We start from the raw sequence: 25,151 nt of genomic DNA on the forward strand, positions 1-25,151 counted from the left end.
GGAGGAGAGTGTTTCTGTTGCTGGCTTCTTATGAATAAGCCCTGAAGGCTCAGGATCACCATCCACTGTGTGTTCCCTCACAGCCCTTGCAGTCTAATCGTTGATGTGGATTTTAGAGAACATTTATTCCCGTCACCTGGTTTTACCACCAAAAAGGTGGGGGCCCCGAATGGGGATATGGCCAAAGTATGTCAAGAGCTTTCAGAACCCCTACCCCTGCTCCCCAAGGACAAGGAGGATCGTAGACCTAGGAAACTGCGGTGGGAATGCTGAGCCTTATCTTTTGGACACCTCCTACATCTTTTTATTTTTTATTTTATTTTTTATTATTATTATTTATTTTTGAGACAGAGTCTCGCTCTGTCACCCAGGCTGGAGTGCAGTGGTGCAATCTTGGCTCACCGCAACCTCCGCCTCCCCAGTTCAAGTGATTCTCCTGCCTCAGACTCCCGAGCAGCTGGGATTACAGGTGCATGCCATCACGCCCGGCTAATTTTTGTATTTTTAGTAGAAACGAGGTTTCGCCATGTTGGTCGGGCTTGTCTTGAACTCCTGACCTCAGGTGACCCACCCGCCTCGACCTCCCAAAGTGCTGGGATTACAGGCGTGAGCCACCGCGCCCGGCCTCCTACATCTTTTTTAAAATGCACTTCCCTTATCCATCTGTGAATGCTTTTGAGTTGCTTATGTATAAAATCAAGGGCATGTTTTTTGAATGGTCTCTATTTTTAATTAAGTACTAATTTTTTAAACCCCCAAATGTCATGTCTCCCAGAATTAGAAGTGTAAATGACCTTCAGGGACCTTCTCCCAACTTTGCCAGATAGTCTAGGCTCCTAGAACCCTGGAAAGGTGTTTGGAGATACATGCAAATTCTGTGTGCTGTGGTAATTATATGTGAAGTAGGTTATTTTGGTTTTTGTTTATTTAATGAATAGAATAACGTAGTTACACTCAGTAATACTCATTCACTCAAAGGAAGGGGGGCTGTTAAATCATTGTGTTTTTTGATGAATGGCTTATACACTGAAAAATAAATTGGACAAACTGGCATAGAGCTCAGTGAACATGAAATCAGCTATTAGAAGAAAGCTTGTGAACAAATTCTGAGGCAGATATGCATCTTTTGATTAATGCCCTATCAATCATCCACACAGCTACCTTAGCTAAGTCTTGCCATAATCATTCATGCTTGCTTTTGGAAACACTGGCAGCAACTATAACGCTGCAGAAACGGAATATTATTACTGATTTCTCCCTAACTTACTGTGAACAATGATTGTTTTCACCATGTTTCTGCTTTCCTTTATTAAAGAAATACAATGCAGAATGAAAGGAGAGTTCCTCAAAGCCTGGTGAAATTCTTCTAGGGTATTCTTCATGATATTCAGTCTTAAATGGGCAAGCTATTGTAATGTAAGGTTCTCTGTAGGAATAATAGTAATGTAATCCCATTGAAGCTGCCTGTTATGGATTGTAGTCAAATAGGCAAAATGTAGAGTCACATTAATGAACAGAGTATATCTTTGTAATTATTACTTAAAGTTGTTGAAATGGTTTGAATTTTGCTATTGTAATTATTTTATTCTCTGTTAATGTGCTTAACAGCCATAGTAATTAACCCACCAGATTGGAAATTTGCATGAGTTCTAACTTTGACATTACAAGAAACCCCGATTCTTTCTGGGTATTACACAGCAGGACAGGGAGAAATACATACATATATATAAAAAATTTTTTTCACTGATTATTTTTTTAAGAATAAATTTCCATGAATGCAATTATTAGTTTTTCATGCATTTTTAAGCCATTGGCAAATTCCTTGAGAACACTCCATTCTTTTAAGAGGATTTGATTCCAAAACCACGCTGGCACAAAGAATGATTTGGCATTGCCTGCCAGTCGAGAAATCTTTAGGTAATATCGCTGCTTCCTCAGGACTTACTGTAGCCTGGGAAATAGTGTGGCATAATAAAGTGGTGACAGGCATTAGCATGCATAATGGGCTTTAATAGACATTAAATGCTGTTTAGCTAGAAGAGGGAGCAGTGCTCTCCCACTGGAATATTCTTCCATCGAAGCCCATTGATCACTGATTTCAGCGGGGAGAGGTTAATCCATCAGCTTCTGTAACCAGACGGCACTGATGGAAATTCTTTAGGTGGCATTCTGGATGAACCAAGCTTTCCATCTTTACAAACAAATGAGTGATATGACAAGCATGGTGTTCAAAACACATTTAACCAATTGATTTTCTTTCCTCTTGTAATAAGATCTGGAGACATATGAAAGCATGCAGTGTGAGCTAAGATTAAAGGAATTGCTCCATGCACAGGAACATATGGAACTAAGAGCCAATAAAAGTCCTATAAAGCATGTAGTCACCCATTCTCTTTTTATATAAAGTTTGTTATTGCAATAAATAGTTATTATTGAACTGATGCCTTTTGTTTCCGTTTTTGCAGAATCTTGTTTCAGGTCTGCGTGTATGTGTGCACACACATGCGTGTCTCATCTCAGTGTTCATCTTTCTCTTAGAAGTTTTCAAGATGCTTGGCTATAATCCTTCCTTCTCATTTAAACAAATTTGATTTGGAATGGTAAAATTATAGATAGAAAGCTGCAGATCTTGTGTACTTGTCTGAGCTCGGCGTTTAAGTGACGATCGTCTTTTTTTATCTCCCCCGCGCAGCCCTGCCTTGAGCTTCACCTACTCTTCTGCACCCGTCTCTCTCCACATGCATCAGCAGATCCTAAGCCGACAACAGAGCTTAGGTTCAGCCTTTGGACACAGCCCTCCACTCATCCACCCTGCCCCAACTTTCCCAACACAGAGGCCTATTCCAGGGATCCCTACGGTTCTGAACCCCGTCCAGGTCAGCTCCGGCCCTTCTGAGTCCTCACAGGTGAGAGGGACAGGTCGAGGCACCCGGCTGTGCTGGTCAACCGAGGGTGGGGGCAGGCCACCATGTCAGCGGTTAATCAACACGGCACCTCTGTGTTCTCACAGCCTCCGTACTAGCATCCTGTCTTCTTAATGCTGAGGTCCAGTCTTCAGTTTTGGTGGACGTGTTGTGTAAATGCTTCTCATCAAAACAGTTTTTTCCCCCAGAGTCATTTTCCCATGGGCATAGCAGCAGGCTGCTTGATAAGGCTTCACTGTGACCTGGTGCCATCTGTAACCTGCATCCCATGTCAATGCAGCGTGTGGATGCATTGCTCCCATTTGGTCACTGTTCACTCCCTCCACTAGAACCACAGTTGCGACTTACCACCAGGTGGTACTTTAGAGTAAGACTAAAACTGTGCTTTGCCCTGCGTTAACTGTTGCCACTTTGATATTGTTTGGAGAAGAATCTGGATGCTCTAATTAAAGAACTTCACAAACGGAACGTGTTGGTCTTCTACCCTCCTCACAACTTTGTTCTTTTGAAATACCCTGTTGGAGCTTGTTAAAGCCTAGGGCCTCAGCTCCATTCTTCTAGCTTTTAAAAGCCATAGGGAGTTTATACTCACGAGTTAAAAATGAAGAGCTGCTGCATGAACGTATTTTCTAGCTTTGAACATACTATCTGAACTCTACTTACCCTGGGATTGGAGAATTATCAGAGTTATTGCTTTATAGCCAAGTAAGACCGCTTGTCCCGAGTTGCAAGGTTTTAATTATGGTACTGCTCCTTGTTGATGAAAATCTTTTTGTCTCTGGCTCTGCAAATGTGACCAGCAGAACAAGCCCACGAGTGAGTCTGCAGTGAGCAGCACTGGTGACCCGATGCACAACAAGAGGTCCAAGATCAAACCCGATGAAGACCTCCCCAGCCCAGGGGCTCGGGGGCAGCAGGTAGGACACCCAGGCCACAGAGGCCAGCGCCCACTCCTCCCAAGACTGGTATCTTTGGGTCAGCTCCCCCTTCCTCCCCAGACCTGGTGTCTTTTTCACGGCAGTTCCTTGTCCACTGCATTGTTGACCTTGGCCATACTCTACATGTTGTACAAAAGGCTAGATATGGAGTGACTAAATCGTTTTTCTAGCTCAGAAGCAAACACAGGCAGTGCAGGAAGCCATGCGGGGCTTACCTTCTTGATAGTTTAGGCAGCTTGGGAGTATAGGCAACTGTAGTTCATAGAGGAAATGGTTGCATTAATTTGTTGCTGACCACAGGTGAGACCAGGCCTCAGTCCTCATCTGTGATTTTGGGCCTGAATTATTGAGCTCCTGGACCCAAGCCTGAGCTATGGCGGATCTACTAATGGCTCCTATATCATTTTTTCTTATTTTGCTACTTCCCTCTTTCTAGGAGAGCCTGGCAAACCAGAAGAGATGAAAACACAACTAACCTAAGGCTAGTTAGATTCTGGCACTCAGCCTAAAATTCTGAAAGGAAGAGTGTAGGATTTCAATCCGGATTCCGCCTCTAGTCACTTAAATTCTCTGGGCCTCAGTTTAAGGATGTGTAGGTTATACCCATAATATCATCTCATAGGGCTCTCAGCCTGATGCAGGAAGGAGCTCCATGAATGCTAATTCCCCAACATAGAGATTGGACAAGAGTCCAGATGTCCACAGAATCTGGACCTTGCTGTCATCAGGCGGCTTCAGCCCAAACCTCAGACTACTTGCCCAAATTTCCTTTTCAGCAAGAACGTGGAGGCTGGAGTAAATTGGTGTCACGGGCTCTGAAATGGATCTTTCCTCTTGCATATTGCCAGACAGCAACAACCTTGCTGGTTACACTTCAATGCCTGCATACGGTTTTTATCATCTAGCCCCGGATTGGGACCTGAATCTACACAAGATGAATTCTCAAAATGACTCGTATTTGCATTGCTGTGAAGCTGCCGCAGGGGTTTAGGAAGGACTGTGCCCCTGAGCTTTGATGCTGTGGCCCCTGGGCCCTGGGTAGTGAGCATATCCTTAGAGATCAGAGGTTGAATCGAGAGGTATTATCCCTATGAAGTCCACAAAAGTGTCTCACACAGTCTCCAACAGCAGGGAAAACAGAATTAGAAGTACTAGTAAACCATTTCCCTGGATTACAAAATATAAGAATAAACAAATTAACAGACCGAAAATAATTAAAACAACTAAACAAAATAGAAGTACCAATCTTTTGGATAAAGACCTGATTTGATTTATTCTCTTATGAGCTTTGTTTTGTTTTTTGTTTGTTTGTTTTTGGTTTTGTTTTGGGTTTTTTTTTTAGATGACATTTGGGTTTATTTTCAGCTTTGTAATCAGGGCAGCAAAGTTTGACCTCAACTTTTAATTCATCATTTTGACAAGCTGTTGCCTTGAATCAGACGTTTAAAACTCTCAGAGTGTATTTGGTAAATCCGAAAATATGCACAGAAATGATTCTATTGTTTGACTTCTTCAATTCACAAAACGCTAGACCCAAATCTAAATTGGGTTTTTACTTTCTCTTCTTGTCTTCCCTCCCATTGTGTCTGATTCTTCCCCCTTCTCTGTTCCCTGCCCCTCACCCTCTTCTTTCAGGAACAGCCCGAAGGAACAACCCTTGTCAAGGAGGAAGGGGACAAAGATGAAAGCAAACAGGAGCCTGAAGTCATCTACGAGACAAACTGCCACTGGGAAGGCTGCGCGAGGGAGTTTGACACCCAAGAGCAGCTTGTGCACGTAAGTGGATGGTATTCAGGAACGGGGCTTTACAGCTCTGTGACCCTTTCCAGGGAGGTCGGCCTCTCTGACCCTGAGCTGAGTCAAGTTTCTTAGGAGCCGCATTGCAAACTGGAGAGGGCTTTATGACTTTCTGAGAATAAAGAAAACTCGGAGCCACGGTGCTTGACCTGTTCAGTCAGCTAAAGCTGAGTGTAAAATTCAATAAAGTCTTCAATAGAGAGTGTAATGACTCTGATCCTGTAAGCCAGAAAACACTATTTTGAGTTAGCGACTTTGATGGTTATTGAGTAATAGTAAGCTGGACATGAATTATGATTAACCTTTTAAACAAGTTTGATTCCCCTTCCAAGACCCAGTAACAATGGAAAAAATGTGGAGATGAAGGATTTATTTTTTCCTCTCCGAAACTCTCAGAGCCTAAGGAAGCTCCCATTCTTTTAAGCTGCAGTTGGTACTCTATATGAGCTAGGTAGCATAATTTCTTGGTTTGAGGCCAGCCCTTGTGGGGTTAGTAGTTTCAAGGAAAAAGTTATATGTGTTTTTAAATGTATTTAGTGATGGATGTTTTGGAAACTGCAGCATGGTCAGATTGAGAACCACACCTCCTCTTCCAAACCAGGTTCAGAAATTTTTACACACTCTCCTGCATATCATTTCAAAAAATGCAGTGTGCACAAAGCCTTCTCCCCACCCCATGCCTGATTTGTGATACTCCCTTCCCAGTGCTTCACTGTTCTTGGCACTTTCTTGAAGGCCAGTGGAGTTTTCCCTGGCAAATGGGACCAGGAGCTGCTGACGTGGAAGGGCATTTAGATGATCGAGAACAAAAAGATGCAGGTGCTACAACTCCTGGCAGAAGCACAGGGTCTTGTTGAGGCATTAAGTGTGGCAGTTTTTTAAACTTTTAATATGAAAAATTGGACAAAGTAGCATTTGTTGCGATTCCCCTCCTCTTGCTCTCTCTCTTTTTCTCTCTGTCTCCACTTTCTCTTTCATGATCCATTTTTTTTTTTTACAGTAACTGTATTTTTAGGCAATTCATGTTTCTTGATAACCCTCCTCCATTTAGATTAAACACTAAAATTATGAAGTCCCTTTTACATCCCACACGTTTCATACGCGGTGTGAACTTTTAATGTGTGTCTCCTGCAACTTGGCGCATCCCATGTAATGTATTCCACGCATTGCAGTTACATTATAGCGTTAAGCACACAGGTTGCCAGATTTTGAGCTCTGTTCTATACAGAATGTTTTGAGGATTTTACATGACATCGCCAGGGTCCCTCCCCTCCATTTCTTTTTAAATCATGTCTCCTGGTAATTGTATGGGAAGAATTATAGATTTCTGAGCACAGAAAAAAAGTCAAATGTTTTTAATTAAGGTATATTTCCAGAATTTTTCCATGAACTTAATTCGATTCTTTCTGTTTAATTTAATGCAAGTGTTATTTTTAAGCCAAGCCTGACTTAATGGCCATTTATTCTTGCTGACTGTTTTAATGGAAATCACAAAAACATTGGAATACCAAAGGGGAGAAAAGTTTGGAATTTTTGTTTTATTATGGGGAAATACTCCCAAAGAGTAGCATATGCTATGCGTATCCTTAGTGATATAATGAATGACCAACAAACATGAAGAGAATTGTTTGTGTAAAAGCTGCCATCATAGAAGAGATGTTGGCAGGGTGTCTTGCTTTTTAAAATATCCTGAAGGTGACAGTCTCATGGTGCCGTTTTGGAGGGTAAGTCATTGTAGTTTGAAGGAATGTTGGATACTGGTTCAGTCATTACCAAATCAGGAATGAAATAAGAGCTTATTCTAAGTCTACATTTAAAATGAATTGTGCTCCTCATAAGAGGCAGGGTTTGAAGTAATATTTTTTGGAGTGCAGTAGTAGCTTAACCCTTTCACAGCCTAAATACGGTAATGTGAAAGCTTTTAAAAGATGGTGAAATTGGAGGTATTTGATTTTAATTTCAGTGGCCGATGGTCTCGATGTTTTAATAGAGAGATCTGAGTAGTTTTAAAGGAAGGCTGCTTAAAACTACCAGCTAAATGACCACCATATTGTCTGTTTTATTGAAACGGTCTTTAAAAAATATGAATGCGCACATGTACAGTGGACTATTTTAATTTCAGATTAACCAGAAGAAATCCATGTCAGGATTAGAAGAAAATCTAATATATTACCTTTATGATATTAATTTTAGTCTGAGACAAATTATATGAGTAAATAAACTTAATTAAATGAATTAAGAATTATAATTTACAACAACATAAATAAGAATACTAGTTTATATCACTGATTTTCCACCTTTTTACTTACTGTCTGAGGTACAGGAACCCCAAGTTTGCATGTTTAAATTGATTCTACATTGCATGACATGCGCATACTTTCTTACCCATGAGTATATCCGGCAGCAGTAGTGGTGGCCTGTTATAGAATAGGTGGGTGCTTTGTATTATGTTGATTGAAGGAATAACTACTTCAAGTCCACCTAATTACTTTGGTGGTAGAATAAATACCAGTTGCAAAAACTCCTTTTTTACAGAGGGAAGCATTAACAGTTTCCATTCCTGTGACTCTCCTTGGAGAGAGGACATTTTGTGAATTAGTTGAATTTTCATGCCACATACAACCAAGAGGCAAGGTGTTAAACCATTCTGATGCTCTGCCTTATTTATAGCTGTGACCCATTCTTTTTCCCTCTCTTACAGTTAATAGAAAGATTCATGATTCTTCATGGTTGTCTATCTAGTGTCTGACAGTCCCGACTGCCTGCTAAAGCAAGTCACTATCTATAATTGATATCCTTCTGGGGAATAGGGTGCTGGCTGCAATTGAAGGGCTTTGCTGAAAGCTCTTAAATCCTGACAAGTTCTCCCCTTGTTCTGGTTCAGTCGTTGAGCTGCACGGTTGGAATTCCGGAGTTATTTGAACTTGAGACATGTGTTTCACATTAGCAAATCACAAAGTTGAAGAAGAGAATTAGAAACTTGGCTGACTTTGCCCGCCAGGTAGTCTCATTTCCACTGTAATGCACTCCATGTACTCTTGAAAAGATTACCTCGTCCATTACTATCTGAACAGATGGGCTAAATATTAGCCTTTCCTTTCTCTTCTCCTTTATTTCAAGCCCCTCTCCTTCACCAATTATGTGTTTATTCTAGGTTTGCTGGTGGGTCTTTATCACAGGGATGTTTAATTAATTTCTCTTCCCAGCAACATAATTACAGTTGGGCTTAGTTACTCTCAAGCTAGTATTAAATTTGTCATAAATTTACTTCTATGACCAGAAGCTAAGAAGATACGTGTGTATTTTTGTTAGCTTTGTTCTTGTACTTCATCCCATTTCTTGGTGTCAGTTAAAATTGAAGGAAACAAAAAAGCAAGAGGAGTATATAGAACGAAAATTAATTCCAAGTACATTGAAGACTGAATTTATTATTGATTTGCCAAGATGCAAGTATTTTCTCTTGCCATTTGAAAGGCACATGTTCTAACATCTCAAAATGAGTTGAAAGTCCATATTTTTCTTCAATTTTAAATTAACCAGACCTTTTGTTTGTTGAGCATTATATTATAAAAGACGTGAATCATAATTTCAAATGTGTTTCTGAGAGTTGTAGTGTATCCACTCTCTAAGCGTTGTTTGGTTTTGCTTTCTGTTTATGCTATTTGGTTTGTGCTGATGTTATTTGGTTTAGCTTGTGTTTATTATGTAAAACAGCTCAGCCCAACTTCTTCCAAGGAGGAAGGATGCTTTCTGTCTACACGGAGATCCATTTCCCTCTTGCTTTAATTTTGTCCGAGAAGTAAGTTCCATCTTTGGCTCTTTGATGTTTGAGGTGTCTGAAATATGCACAGCCTGCAGCAAATGTTAGTCTTAGGTTCTCTGAAACCTGCACACTTTGGTTGTGCATGACATTGTATATACCGCCTATGTTTTGAGAGGCTTTCTAAGAGGAGGAAAAGGAATCCATCTCAGTGTGGAGTCATTACTGCTGAGTGGCTGGTTATGCTTGAAAACATCAGTGCTGAGATCGAAAGAATAATAGTATCATCACCATACTTCATGTCCACCTGTTTGTTGTAACTCTGCAACTCTTCACCCTCAATTTCAACAATCTAACCCCCTATTTCTGTGTAAGAAATAACACGTGTAATATTCTCCCCAAGGGTCTTTAAAAAGTCAAATGATTTTAAAAGTTTTATTCCCCAGCCCAATCCCCAGCAGCATGACCCTGCAGGGCCCTTGGCAATCACACTGGGGGATGTTGTCTTCTACCTGTGGGGCAGAACCGCAGAGAACGTGAGATGTATTTCTGTTAACACCCAACTTCAACTGGGTGGCATTTAAGTCTCTGTAATCCTCCATTTGTCTCCTTGAAGCACAGTGTCAAAAATTCACCTTTTTGTAGAGTGATTAACCACCTACTTGGATTTTAAAATGCTTTCATATGCTGCGAATTTTGATCTCTAAAAGCATGCTGAAGTTTCCTTTATCAGAAGAATACAGTCATAATCACCTTTGCTGCCATTTGGAAACAAATTCTATACATCAGCAGCATGAAGATGAGGGGCTTTCTTTTTAATATAGAGATTTAGATATAAAGAAAGCACATCTAATTTGTGAAGAATTGATGTGTCTGTAGAAACGCAAGGAAGAGTTAGGATGTGAAGACATTCGTTTCACATTAATACCATGATCCTAAATTTGCATTTTAAATGTTTCCCATATAATTTTGATCCCTTTGCTAAAGTTGTATTGTCTATCGTTACCTAGGAGAAAATTGAGTTTAAGATGCGATAGGGGTCTCAGATATGAGGCAGAAATTAGTTTTGTGTGCACATAAAACATAAAACGAATGAGTGGAGATTTTGATCTTATTTTCCCTACATGGAGTTGCTAGTTAATTCGGTTACTCTAATTATTTGGAAACACGGCATATAAAATATAGACTAAGAACTACAAACTTCAAAGCCATCTTTTGACAATTTTGCCTTAAGGATCACGTTCTCTTTAAAGTTGCTGACTAAATTGCACCTGCAGAAATTGTTCCCGTAAAGAGACACTCAGGAGATCAGATAGAGTGCGAGGGTGTGTGAGGGCTGTGTGGTCCACCAGCCAGAGCCCCCCAGGCCCAGCTGGGATTCTGAGTGGCAGCCCCATCTCTGCCCTGACTCTTGGGATGACCTCCTTAGAACCATTTGACCCCTTAGAACGTTATTTTCTCACTTATCATACTGTGAAACAGCCGTGAAAATAAACGCTGTCCCCAACGTCCAAGGCCAAGCAGAGATCACATGCAGTAGGTCTAATGAGAAACAGACAGAGGGTCTCGAAGAGGTCACTCCGTCTCTCGTTGTTTTATGTGTGTGTTTCGCTGGGTTGAGTGGGGGAGGAGAATGCGGTGGCACTGTTGGTTTCTGTGGCTTATTTTATATTAATTGTTGCTAAACTGGGATGTACGCTAGACTGAAGCCAAGAGACTTCCTTTTTCTTCCGCAGTGTGTGTCTGCTGAATAAGACCTGGCCAAGACATCTTGCCTCGTTCAACCTTGGTTTTAGTCAAAGAAAGCAAAAAGTTTGAATTGGATAGTCCTCGACAGGGATGGTAAACAGATTCTCCCTCAAGTGCCAGCTGGCTGGCTGGCAGCCACCGGGAGTGCTGTGCAGAGTCCCCTCCCCTTTCAGCCTGGGAGGGAGTTTGGGGTGGGCTGGGAGTGGCGGGGGGGCTGTGAACAGTTATGGGTGACTGCCCCCAGGTGGAGTTTAAGAGGCAGCCATGTATTAGTTACTTTCTTAATTCATTCATCCGTTGTATACTCCCTGAAATATTTCATCAAAATCTTCCTCCGAGTAACTGTTTCTGACATCTGGGTAACATTTTCCTATTGAAAGCTTTTTAGCTGGTTCTCAATGATACTTTAGGTGAGATTCTAGATTCTGCCAATAATTAGTGCCCTGGAATATTCTGTATGGATCCACTCCAGACAAGTGGGAATGGTGGTCACTTTGGGCTGGGCTGCATACATCATTTGAATATACTTGCCTATAGCAGATGTTGCTGGCATAATGTATTCTCCTGTTTATTAGGAAAAGTACAAGCCAACATTAGTGGATCAGCCATTTGCTCAACAGCTCTTGATGAGATGTGCAGAGCCCTGGCAGGTGCTACATGGGCTGGGGACAGCCCGTGTGATACCCACAGCCCCAGCTTTGTGGTGGGCACATGATTTACACCCTCAAAGACTGGACAGTCTAACTGGGAGGAGGAGATAAGGAAACATAAAAGCATAGTGAACAACGAGGCGAAACATAATGAAGCCATAATTGTGTATTGCGACTCTATGGGCTGAGAGAGGGAGGAGTACAGAGGAATACTGTAAAAGACTCCTAGGAAACAGGTGGAAAATATGGTTAGGGTCAAAGTAAATCATGCAGGTAAACTTTTGAGGCCTGATGAAATGATGATGATGATGGTGATGATAATGATGATGATTTGAGAAGAATTAGCACCTGATTTGAAGGAATACTTTTGTTTCCCATCGTTACCCAGTGGCAGTACAATGTGAATGTGTTTCAAAGCAGACGGACCTGGGTTCACGGCCTGCTCTGCTCCCAAGGAAAATAGTGACTTTTACCACATAAAACAGTAAGGGAATTAGCTAAAAAAGTTATACTCGATAAAATGTTAGTGATTCTGCTTATAAGAGAGAAAAATGTAAAGATATTTAGAGGCTGCTGTGTCCATGCATGTCACATATAAAAGCAGGGGTTAGGTTAATATTCAGGCAGTGTTGGGGTTGGTATGTCAGCATGAAATTAGTAATTGCAAAAAGATGTTGATAGGCCCCCAGTTCATGAAACACTTCGAGAGAAGAACTGGAGGGGCCTCTGGGTTCATTTCTTCCATTGCAGTTTCTTCCTTGTGCTTTTCTGCAGTGTGGAGATTCCATCTCTCCTGTTCATGTGTCCTGACATCCTTCTGGAAATTTTCTTCAGTGGTTACACCAAACCAAGGTTTCTCCACTGTACCACATAGGGGCAGATCATTCTCTGGTGTTGGGGGTTGTCCTGAGCATTGTAGGGTGTTGAGCAGCATCCCAGGCCTCTCCCCACGAAATGCCAGTTCTTTATAGTGGGGGGCTGTCCTGCGCATTCCCTCCCTCGTCATGACAACCAAAACTGTTTCCAGACATTATCAGATGTCCCCGGGAGACAGTATTGCCCCCAGTTCTGCCCTAAATATTTCCTCTCGCCACATAGTGTGGAGAAAGAAAAACACACGTAAGAAAAACAAAAAAATATAATTGTGATTAAAGAAAACGTTTCTCCTGTTTAAATGTACTTTAGAATGTTCAGATTAGAAATAAGAGATGATCTCATTAAAATGTCTCTAGTAAGAAGCTACTTAAATATACGTGTGTGTGTGTGTGTGTGTGTGTAAACTGGCAGAGCTTAATTTAAAAACCACATTTGCTAAGGTTAGGCACACAGTAGTTCTCAGTAAGGCCCATAACCAGCCAAGCCCGTTTTCTTGGTGGAGAAACTCCATCACTATTTTTTTTTCAGCCCTAGGGAAGTCACACAGACTCCAACTTCTGAGATCATAGCAAGCAGAGTTGGAGATCAGGCTCCTGCTTTGACATAAAACAGAGCTCCGGAAACAGAAAACAGTTTTCTAATGCGAGGACTTTTTTTTTTTTAAGATTTGGGGATATTTAGGCTTCTCTGGGATTAGCCAAATACTACCATGGAGGCATTTTTATTTTTTCTACAACAATTAATGTTGCAAGAGAAGAGAACTGTAAATGGGATATCCTCAAGAGACTATGTATAAGCCAAGGCCTTAAACTTAAACCAACTCCACCCGACCCCACCCAGTTACCAGTAAAACCAGCATTAATCAGTGAGTGGGGGATGGGAAGAACACCAGATAGTGTGTTGGAGATCTGTCTTTCATTCCTACATCTGCCAGAAACTGTTTCTGAATTTAAGTAAGTCACCCTGCAGTAAGTCCTCCATGTCTCATCTGTAAAGTGGAGATAATAATATCCATTCTAGGTTCTTCACTGGGTTTTTAAATTTGTTTTTTGTTTATGAGGATAGAATGAGATCCTATAATGGAAGTACTTTGTAAACTCAAAAGCTTTATTCAAACATAAGGAAAAATCCATAGCAAATAGTACTAATAAACTCACTCAACTGAAGAATGGAGAGATTAAGTGCACTTTTATGAACATTTAAAAATAGTCATAAGTATACCATTGATTCAGTTGTACAGGCTCACCTATGCAGGCTGCTGTTAATCTTACCTGTTTACTCATCTGCTGTTGATCCATCGTCACCACTTGGTGGCCACTACAGAAATTGCAGGCATAGCATCTAGAAGAAAACACTTCATGCATATCCGATCTAGGGTGCTGGAGTTGGGGGCTATCCCTTTGAGTAAGGGGAGCATACAGGGCAGGCTGTTATGAGTACTATCGATATACAAGCAGGACAGTGGGAAAATGAGTAAGGTGAAGGCACAGAAGAAGGAATGAAAGATATATCTCATGGAGATTGGATATGAGCTTGGTATAGAATAAACTGGCGGATGTAAACACAGAAAGACCATTGCAGAAAGGCATTGGGGATTCTATGTGGAGAAGACAGCAGAAAGAAGTTAATGGGTACAGAAAGTATGGGAAAATTTTATCTATGATTATAGCTAATATAATAAAAGGCTGAGGTTTTTGGCATCTCTTTGAATTAGAAATATAATTACAAATGATTTGTTTTATGCTTTTTGGTTGAAGAGTGGTATGATAAGTAATGCAGTTAGAGCAGAACCAAAGTATGTCCGGAAGGCAGAAGGGTAGTGGGTAGTAAGATTAAAGAGCCGAGTAGCACCATGTCATGGGAGATGTGATTGCTAGACTAGGAGTCTGACTTTTATTCCAGATGGAGTAAGGAGAATTAAATGCTTTTGATGAGAGGAATGGCTTGAGCCAGCATCAGCTTTAGAAAGATGGGGCTGAGCCTTGCAAATCCTGGGAAGTTGCAAGTACAGTGCATTAAAGAGAGCAAGGGTAGGTTGGGGTAGGGCCAGAAGTGAGACTCTGCAGTGGAAGTTATTTGAAATTATTTTTTAAAATTTGGGAGGATAGTTTGGAGATGTTTTACGAATACAGTTTGAGCAGCTGATGTGGATGTTCTGCATGATATCCAGAGAGAAGTCAGAAGCTTCAGGGCTGCTGGCTGAACGCTGAGAGGAGACGTTGCCCATGGAACCCCTGTCTCTTGCCTGTGTGGCATCAGGCTCTTTACCGAAGGGTACTAAGATTCTGCTATCTTTCTTTAAAAGAGGATTATCAGGGTTGTTGGGAGAATTATCTCTGATAGTTTATGAGAGATACCTACTACGGTGCTAGTCAAGTTTTTAGAGCCAGTTAGCTTTTATTGTGATTGTTATCATTTTTCCTTTGTCATTATTTTGCTTTGTGCAAAATAAGGTGTGCCAGGCCAAGCGAGTGGCACATGCCTATAATCCCAGCACTTTGGGAGGCCATGGTGGGAGGATCACTTGAACTCAGGAGTTCAAGACCATCCTGGGCAACATAGCAAGACCCCATCTCTACAAAATAACAATAATAATAATAATTTAGCCGAACATGGTGAGGCACACCTGTAGTCCCAGCTACTTGAGAGGCTGAGTTGGCTGCAGTGAGCTATGATTGCACCACTGTACTCCAGCCTGGGCAACAGAGTGAGACTGTCTCAAAAAAAAAAATAAATAAGATGTGTCTTATTTTCTAGTTATGAATATATAATCCTGTGGCACACAGGCATCACCTGGCAAATAGCTCCATACATCTACAGTGGCCACTTTTCTTCCAATCAGGGCAAGATTGTTTTGGACAAATACAGAGAATGAATATTCAAAGCATTAGGTCTGGTGGGCTTAGACAAATAAAATAGACAGGTAGGTCAACCACATTTTATTTCTAAGTGGTGATTCAGATGAATGGGATGTAGTTCCTGGTCTGTTTGGCAGGAATGAAAATGTCTTTCTAATCAGGAAAACAAAACTGCACCAGCTGTCTTCTGTTAGATTCACAGGACTCTCTCCGGTCAACCATGTCTCTAACATAACCGGCCCAATCTTATCTCAGCTGCTCCACCTGCCTAAAGGGACATGGTGTTTCTTTAGGCTCTCCTTTGTGCTTCAGCACATGTGACCTGTCCCAAGGAGCTCTCTAGGACAGGCGGGAGAGCCCGGTTCATGAAGAGAAGGTCTTCCTGGTAGCCTTTCCTGGGGGCAGGGAGAGTTCGCACAAGTTCCTCTGGTGCAGTTTCTACCACGAGATAAAGCAGTCAAGCTGCAAGTGAAACACAGCCCTCACTGTATTCCTCCTCGTGTTTAGCAGAGATAAACTTCACTGGAATCTCAGTACTGAGCCATTTGGCTTCTGGCTGTAGCTTTAATTGGTAAAATGCAGATTTTTTTTTTTTTTCTTTATCAAGAGGGGATTATTCTTGTTATCAGTCCAGAGCATCTTATTTTAAGATGAAAAGCCTTTATGGAATTACAGATGCCAGCACTTGTACAAAGCTTTTTGGCGATTGACAACTCAAAAAGAAAGTGTGATTTATTAGCCTATAATGGCTAACCCTGAGCAATGTTCTAGGTCCTACTGATTTGTGAAATTGCTTAATGTGAACTGCCTTTTTATGCTACACAAGCCCCAGGTGACTCAAATAAACGTAGTGTCTACATTACATGAAATGTTACGGGAGAGAGAAGAAGAAAAGGGAGGTGGGAGAGGAGCAAGGTGGATTCTAAAATCCATCTTGGTGGTGCCTTTTACAGTAGTTTGGCTGATAAGCCGGCAGAGGAAAGATTAATAACGAGGCTTGTCGCTATCAGTACCTGCTTGTCAATTCTCTGTAACAGGGCTGTCTGTTCAGCATGGAAATTATTGATTAAATAAAAATTGCTATTAGATTGTGACGTGATCCATAATCACAGACAATGGTGGACATTCCTCTCTTAGATCCTCGGCCATGCATCAAGTTGTTTCTTTTTTCCCCTGGCCATAATTTATATTGCGCTGACACTTGGGCTCATTAGGTTTATCCTTTCTGCTCAGAGGCACGAGCAGTGAGGACCAGCAGGAAGTCGGGGAGGAAGAGAGGAGAGATGATGGCCCTGGCCAGGGGTCTGGCCAGTGTACTCACTGGGCTAGCGTAAACACGTTGCAGTAAAATACATATCACATAGCAGTTACCATTTTGAGCATTTTGAAGTCTGCAGCTCAGTGTGGCATTGAGCACAGTCACAATGTTGTGTAACCACCAACACTGTCCACTTCCAGGACATTTTGATCACCCCACAAGGCAGCTCTGTATGCATGAAGTGGTTACCTCCCATTCCCCCTCCCTGCCAGCCCCTGAAAACCACCAACCTGCCTTCTGTCTCTATGGATTTGTTTATTCTGGATATTTCTTCTAAATGAAATCATACAAAATGTGACCTTTTGTATAATTTCTGCTTTTTTTGCACTTACCATGTTTTCAAAGTTCATTGATGCTGTGGCAGGTATCAGTGCTTTATTCTTTTTTATGACTGAATAATATTCTCTTGGATGGCTATACCACACTTTGTTTATCCATGCATCCGTTGATGGATATTTGAGTTTCTACTTTCTGGCTATTGTGTTACTGTGAACATTCATTTACAAGTTCATGCTTGAACACCTGTTTTCAGTTCTTTTGGGTATATCACTAGAAGTGAGATTGCTGGGCCATGTGGTGATTCTCTTTGCTTTATTTGAGAAACTGCTAAAGCTATGGCAGGGTTTAAGCTGTAGGCTCTGCCTTTTTCAGGTGGTCTCACCTTTAACTTCTTTCTGCTTCCCTCAGTACCACCCCTTCTTGCCTTAGTGCTGCCTGCGCTCCCCTGGGCTGGGGACTCAGTCTGGCTGTGGAGTGCTCCATGACACTGCTATCTATGGGTACACAGGCATTACCCAGCAAATAGTTCCATACATCTACAGTGGCCACATCTACAGTGGCCACATTTCCCCTAAACAAGGTGGGACTGAATAGTGAAAGCATTAGGCTAGGTGGGCTCAGACAAATAAAATAGACTGGTAGGTTGACCACATTTTATTTCTAAATGGTGATTCAGAGGAATGGGGTGTAGGTTCTGTTCTGTTCTGTAGGAATGAACATAATCCTCTTTTAGTAGCCGGTTTGTGTGTCCTCCTTCCTGGACATTATTGCTGTGGTCCCTCCTAATTGTGGAATCTTAAAAATGACCTAACCAACTACAAGCAGGTCTAGAAAGGCTAAAAAACGTACTGAAGGCCACTAAACTCATTAGTGAGTGGTTTGCTATTGATTAATCTGTTTCCTCATACACAAATCATATTGTTTTAATGGCTGCTCGGTGCATATAAGGAAGGTTTGGCCTTTAGGTGTTCTTAACTATTAAATATATGCATTTTACTAGCTCACACTTCACCCCAACAAAGACAGTCCCCTTCGCCTGTCCACTTCACTCAAGTTGCCTCAAGTTTTATATTTTCCCACATATTTATGGCCAGTTAGATACCATTGAAAGCGAATATAACACTTCTTCAGAAACTTCAGACCCTTTGATCAAAACACAGGTGAAAATCACATGCTCATCTATAACTGAATATTTCTACTCAGGCTAAAACCCATGAACTCATCCAGAAGAGGCATCTGTCTATTGATGTGGACAGGTGTGCTATTGATTATCCTAAACTTAAAGCTGGAAGCAACACTTAGAGGAAGTATAACTTGTTAACTTGAACCTCCAAGCTCCCAGTGCACTCCCCTACCCAGCCCTGTGTTATTTACCAGTCCCACTTTAAACCGCAGCCTCACATGGAGAGAGGCAGAGATGAGTCTTCTCCAGAGGGAAACAGCTCTCAGGGCAGCCCCTGGAGCCTCGTGCAGGCACAGGGGCAGGTTCCCAGGAGCAGCTCCGAGTGTCAATCCTGGCTTCCCAGGGGGCCTTGTTGAATAGCAAGAGACTTTGGAGCAAGTGCCACAAGTCAGTTGAGGATCATTCCAGAAAGCCACTGTAAGCATTCACGGATTATCTAAGAAAGAAAAGACCAAGTTTGAAGAATATAGATCCCAATGGAATTCTTTGATAAAGTTAGATACATATAAAAGATTGAAAGAAAGTAAATATGTGGAAATAAGAAGGAACTAGTGACACAGACTTACCTGAACATATCCAGTCCACTGGGGCTACTGTGGGTCCTGATGGCAACAGAGAGGATGCTGTGGGATCCAGGAATGAGGAGGCACATCCCTTGGAATGAATGGTTTAGAATCAACGAATAGCAGTGAAAGCAAGCAGCTCGCTTCCTGGTTTGCTCATCTTCTGTGTTGGTCCAAGTGAATGTTCATTTGTTCATTTTGTTATTTGTTTGGAACAAGAGCTGAGAGGACAGCGATGACGCCGATGAGACTTGTTCTCCTGGGGCTTCCCATTGGGAACAGAGACAGCAGGAAAAGGAAGCACACCTGCCCAGCTGACACGGGAGTAAGATCGTTGATTGGCAAGGGAGTCAGAGGCCAGTTGAGTGGCAACGTCAGGATTGCAATTTCTTACAAACGGCACAATGAACCAATATCGGAAATTTTTGATCAATTACAAAAAAAAAAAAAAAAAGAACAATTTGCTGGGGGAGATAGAAAGTGGTGACTATCATTCTGTACTTTCAAAGGGGACAAGAAAATGAATTCTTAAAGTTCCAAGGGTAGGGTCAAGTCAATTCTAGAGAAAACTCATTTTTATTATCATAAACGTGTTGTCCTATTATAAGATAAAATGGTGATCATTGGCACCCTCTGCATTCACCAAGAAAACTGTCACACTAGACCGGGCTGATATTTTCTTTCACAATATCATTAGACTGGTTGTTCAGGAAAATACAGTAAATATGATTGACAGGACTTCAGCAAAACCTTTAATAAGAAACTATGGCCAAGGCAGAGGAAGATGGTTGTGTTAAACAGCAGTTAGGAGATGTAGTTGTTGGGTATCGGGCATGGCTTGGCACCAGTCAATGGAGCTGTTTCTAGAACTGTGCTGCTGGGCTGGGTTCCCAGCCCTGGTCTGCATAATAATTTGGTGTACCTGTTTCCAGGATGAAGTTGTGGAGTGCAATTATCATCAGAGTTGTTTGTGAGGAATGTTTATATCCAGTTAGTGACTGAATCAGGATCCTCAGAGATCTTGAAAAATAAAAAATGTGAAATAGCTCTAAGGAGATTAAAAATTATGATAACAACATAGGGCCTTTAATTAACTGTAAGTTCACTATTACAAGACAAAGATAGTTTCCGCCAAGCCTAGCTAATGTATTCTCAACTATAGAAATAGAAGTATGTTATTAGAATTATACTCAAAGTATCTCTGGAAAAGAGCACCTTAGTCTGGCACTCCACTTTCTAAAGATACACTGATGTATAGGCATTGGATCAGGTAGAGAAAGAGCCAGACTTGCCTTGTGTAGAGTGGTTGACAGAACCAGGTAAGAAGGTGTGGTTTGCGCCTATAGTCCCAGCTACTTGGGAGGCTGAGGCTGGAGGATTACCTGAGCCTAGGAGTTCAAGGCTGCAGTGAGCACTTGTGAATAGCCACTATGCTCCAACCTGTGTAACATAGGCAGACCCCATCTCTGAAAAAATAAAGAAGAACCAAGGAAGAGAAGTTTTGCAAGTTGAAGATGGGCAGAAAGTGCCAAGGGACATGATAACTGCTTTCAAATATTTGCTGGTGGTTGGCTGTCCTGTGGGAGCTGGATCCAGCTTGTCCTCAATGTATGGATCAAAGGTCCAATGCATGGAAACCATAGGGAGACAGATTTAGGCTTGGTATAAGGAAAACCGAATTGACCTCTGAGACCCGTCCAAAATGTTTACCCAGGGAAAAGGGAGCTCCTGTACCGCAATGTGAGGTTGTTTAAATTGTACACCATGGGTGTGGGGTATTATAGAGGTAATACAGAGCATCCAGTGGGTTGCTGGACTAGATTTACTTAGTCCCACTCGAACCTGAGTGAAATTCTTTATACTGCAGAAGTTTCTTGCAAGCCAGTTACATGCCTATGTTCAAAGCAGGGACCGATTTTCATTTGTTCTCAACAAAGAACAATATTATCTCAGCTTTATAACACTCCAGCAGTTTTTCCTCTCCATCTAGGTCAAGACTTTCCCTTCTTTATTTTAATTTTTTTTATTATAAAACATATTACTACTTAGTAAAACAAACTAGGCTGACATACTGTTTGAAAGGGTGAACCTCTGAGTTCCTCAGGTAACTGACATGGGGTAAGAATGTGGGTACTGTGAGGCCTCAGTTTTTCCTTGTATACCAGAGCCACCTCTATTGTGAAAACTTCTTAGATTTTTTTATTTTTTCTCATTTTATTTTGATGTGACCATTCCTGCTATGGGTATTACATATGAAAATTCCCATATAATTTTCTTTAGAAATTAGTCTTGTGCCGTGAGTGCTTTTGTATCACATACATTTTATTCTGAGATCCTTTGAGATAAAAACATTAGTGCTGAGCTTATTGAGAGGTAAATAATCAAGTACTTTGAGAATACCAGGAAAGGCGTTTTTTCTTTTTCTCTTGAGTTTGCACTGTGGAAGTGTGTGCCCTAACTCTTAACCTGAAGGATATAAAACTTGGTGTGATCATTGAGTTTTTAAAATCACTTTTTTTAAACTGCAGTCCTTAGCAGAGCGCATGTCAATCTTGTTTTTATTTCAAACACATAAGAGATGACATAAGAACTTTTAACTTGGCTGAGCTCTTTCTCATTCTGTCTGTTGCGTAGCAATATCTTGCTGTTGGGTTCTTCTTTCTTCCTTCCTTTTTTTTAAAAAAAAAAAATTTCCTCCTTAGCATCATTATCTTGGTAATTCACTTCACTCTATTCCCCTGTGTTCTGGGTGGAGCTAAGATATCTTCGGTGGTGTTGGTCAACTGGCCCTTCATTTTCCTCCTCTCCTTCGTGAATTTTGAGTTAAGGATGAACGTTTCCTTTTGAGAGATTGTTGGCTCTAAGCTGAGGCTGAGCTGAAAACACCTGGGAGAGCCTCACCTGCTGCCTATGGAACCCAGCCACATTTCTGTAGCCTGAGAAATGACCCAACCCTATTATCACTTCCACTTCCTGATGCTTTTATTGTCAGGAACTCCTGAAATGTATTAAGAAATTGAGAAACTAAGAAATGAATAAAAAGAACCAAATAGAAATGAACTGGTCTTTAAGTCCTAAGAAAGTGCTCTGTGAAATGCACTTACCAGGGCCTCCCTGGCAATTCCTGTTAGGGATCCTGTAAGTGTCAGAAATGTTTCCCCTGAGAAACTTGGGCTCCACCTGGCTGGGTCACTTGAAGTTATCCATGTTTCCCTGGAATAGCACATTCCCGACTTGGGAATAAACCTAACTGACCCTAGCCCCCAAATTAGGAGTTGTAATCCTTGTCGGAGCCTTTTGGGCCTGTCCCCTGATAGGATGTCTATAGCCTCATACACATGCAGGTTCACACACTGTATATCTCAATATTTAGAAGCTGTAAGCCAAGCTCACAAACTGATAAATGAATGAAATGTTTCATACTTTGTCTAATACACCTGTATTGTGACTAGGGAGGGCAGGTTTCATAGAGAATTCTTGGACTCCTCAGAGTTCTCTGCCAGCACGTGGTGGCCCAGGGACAGTTGTCTCCCAGCCCACCCTCTTCTCCTCCCACTCTTGGAGATGCCTATTCCTGAGCCTTACCCCAGAGCTGAGGAATAATTCCTGTGCATACAGAGAGATCTGAGAACCACTGCCCCCACTAACTCTCTGCATTGAGGGAAGCACCAGGCAGCCTGTGCCCCACTGGAGCCTGAAGTCTGGCAGACAACAGACAGCCTTGTTCTGGGCAATGTTGCCCTTCGAGCTCAGGTATCCCTTATACTTTTTTAAGTACAGGGGGATCCATATTCTAGTTTAGAATCTGTTCCCTGTGTCATTTGCTAAACTTATTTTATCTTTAGAGGGATGATATATTCAAATTAGGGATAAGTTGCAAAGCAACAAGATCCTTTATGGTAGAAACATGCATTTGGTTGATTCTAAGAGTTGTAACATCATTTCGCTTATGGAGACCATGCTGAACTTGGGACTATAACTAGGGCATAATGTGAGATACCTATCCCTCACGCCCTGAAAACAGCCTCGTCCCTCTCCCCTTCCTCAACTCCTCTCACTAACTAGTGTCCTCCAGAGGACTCCAGGGGGGACCCTGTCTTTGGTCTTTAGAACTCGAGAGGAACAAAACAAAACAAGGAAAGAGAAATTGAACAGGAATCTAGAGAGATAGTAAAATAATATCCTTTGTCTTCATCCACTTCCCTCCCTTCCCACGTTGGGCAGTAGTTAATGCTGCAGCAGAGCCCAGTGGGTCGGTGTCTGAACAGTGGACGGGAGACCTGGGGAGGCGAGCACCTGGCCTGTATTCTAGGAGGCAGTTATCAGCTGCTCCTTGCCAAGGGTACAAAAGGCAGCACCGTGTTCACTCAGTGGACCCCAAAATTTAGAGGAGGTCTATCCAGACGTGGCTCTGAATCTGTGTGTGTGTGTGTGTGTGTGTGTGTGTGTGTGTGTGAATTCAGGATAAAGAATGTTTTTTAGCAGTTAAGCACTTTGTTCCACATCCATCCATCTATCCATCCATCCATACTTAAATTTTGACGTTCTAAAATATGGCAAACGTTATATTCACATACAGTAGAGAGCCCTTAAAGAGACCATGCTCACCAAAGCATTCAATAAGGGGAACATAATGAGGCTTACTAAAGCAACAGGGAAACAGTAAGGTTCAGATAACTATTTTTTTAAAACCCAAATCCATAATTCCTTCAAAAGCAGTTAAAACCAAAGGCAACTTTTATTAAAATATTAATATTTTAAAATATTTTTGTCTTCATGTATTTCTAGAAATTGAGTCTGTACTCCGTGTGTTTGTTCTGTGAGTTTCCATTTTGTGTCTTGCTTTCATCGTATGTATGTGCCATCATCACTGAATCATCGTTGTTTGTAATTTACAGTTTTTCTCACCACTCTTTTTGCCATCAGAAATAATAAGCCTCTTTGTGTAAAATTCTTTGTCCCTAATTTGGATTGTTCCTTTCAGATATAATTTTTAAAACCAAATAACTGAGTTAAACAGATGAATTTTAGAACGATTTGAACTAAATTTAAAAGAATATACCATTCGGATTTTGCCTGGAATGTTACTAAAGCCTTGAATTGAAAAGAATATCATTATCTAAAATCCAGTTTCCTGGCCCAGCATGGTGGTTTATGCCTGGAATCCCAACACTTTGGGAGACCCAGGTGGGTGCATTGCTTGAGCCCAGGACTTGAAGACCAGCCTGGCAACATAGTGAGACCCTGTCTCTATTTTAAACAATTTTCTTTTAAATTCAGTTTCCCCAGATAATAATGGAGTATATATTTTTTTCATTTTCTGAGCTTTCTATCTTGATTTACCTCATATTCATTTCTGGCCTATTCCTAGGCAGGAAGTTTTTTTCTCTATGCGTTTTTCCTCTCCTGGTCATTGCTTTTAATACAAAGGTATACTGGGTTTTTGTTTCTTTTTATTTTATGTGCAGTCAACTTATTGAATACTCTTGATGTTTCCTCATGCCTCTGTATTTTATGTCTTGGGTTTTCTAATAATACACTCCTATGATCTGTAAGTAAGAATAATTTTATCTTCTTAAATATCAGATACATATTTATCTAAAATATCAGATACATATTTCATTTCTGTCTCATTGCATTGGATAGATTTCTTGGAATTGTGTTGGTTAATTGTGTTGGTTTTATAACATCAGTTTTGTATCGTATTAAAGGGAATGCCTTTGGGGTTCAACCTTTATTATTCTCTTTACTGTTCAGTTAAGATAGATAATGTTTGGGCATGTGAATGAAGTGCCCTTCTTTCTCCTAAATTTTCTAAGACTTTTATCTCAAGTGATTGTAGTTACTTTACTGACTGTTTGCCACATAGAGATTACTGTGTGGTATGATATATTTCTATGTCTTAAATCATCTTTGCATCCCTTGAGTGTGCCAGGTGAGTTACTCTTTTGACTCTTTTGATATGTTGCGAGATACAGGTTTCCTGTTTATTTATAAGTTTCATATTGTTTGTTATGACTGAGATTTATATCTTTGTTTCTTTTTTTGTGCTGCTTTGATATCAGAGACATGGCTAGATGTAAAAAAATATATATTCCATGTCATATCTATCATTTCCGTCTCTTGAGTGCCTTACGTAGCATAATAATTTGCTCCTTGAATTTCTGAAATAACATTCTGGTAAAGCTGTTTTGATCTACAGCCTTTTGAGAATAAAATCCTTTAATAATGATTTTTAAAATTTCTTTTTATGACT

General features: G+C 41.1%; 1 protein-coding gene across 6 annotated transcripts in view; it reads left to right on the forward strand.

Moving 5' to 3' along the window:
- The window catches only part of GLI3 (GLI family zinc finger 3), a 275,490-nt gene that overhangs the window by 207,828 nt on the left and 42,511 nt on the right, over positions 1-25,151 (forward strand). For all 6 annotated transcript variants that reach the window (XM_054559276.2, XM_054559275.2, XM_009242840.4 and 3 more), the window contains 3 exons: positions 2,693-2,906; positions 3,728-3,841; positions 5,498-5,638. In XM_054559276.2, the coding sequence (XP_054415251.1) occupies positions 2,693-2,906; positions 3,728-3,841; positions 5,498-5,638 (469 nt within the window). The remainder of the gene's footprint in view (positions 1-2,692; positions 2,907-3,727; positions 3,842-5,497; positions 5,639-25,151) is intronic.

This window comes from Pongo abelii, chromosome 6, assembly GCF_028885655.2.
Source record: "Pongo abelii isolate AG06213 chromosome 6, NHGRI_mPonAbe1-v2.0_pri, whole genome shotgun sequence".
Classification (NCBI taxonomy): domain Eukaryota; kingdom Metazoa; phylum Chordata; class Mammalia; order Primates; family Hominidae; genus Pongo; species Pongo abelii.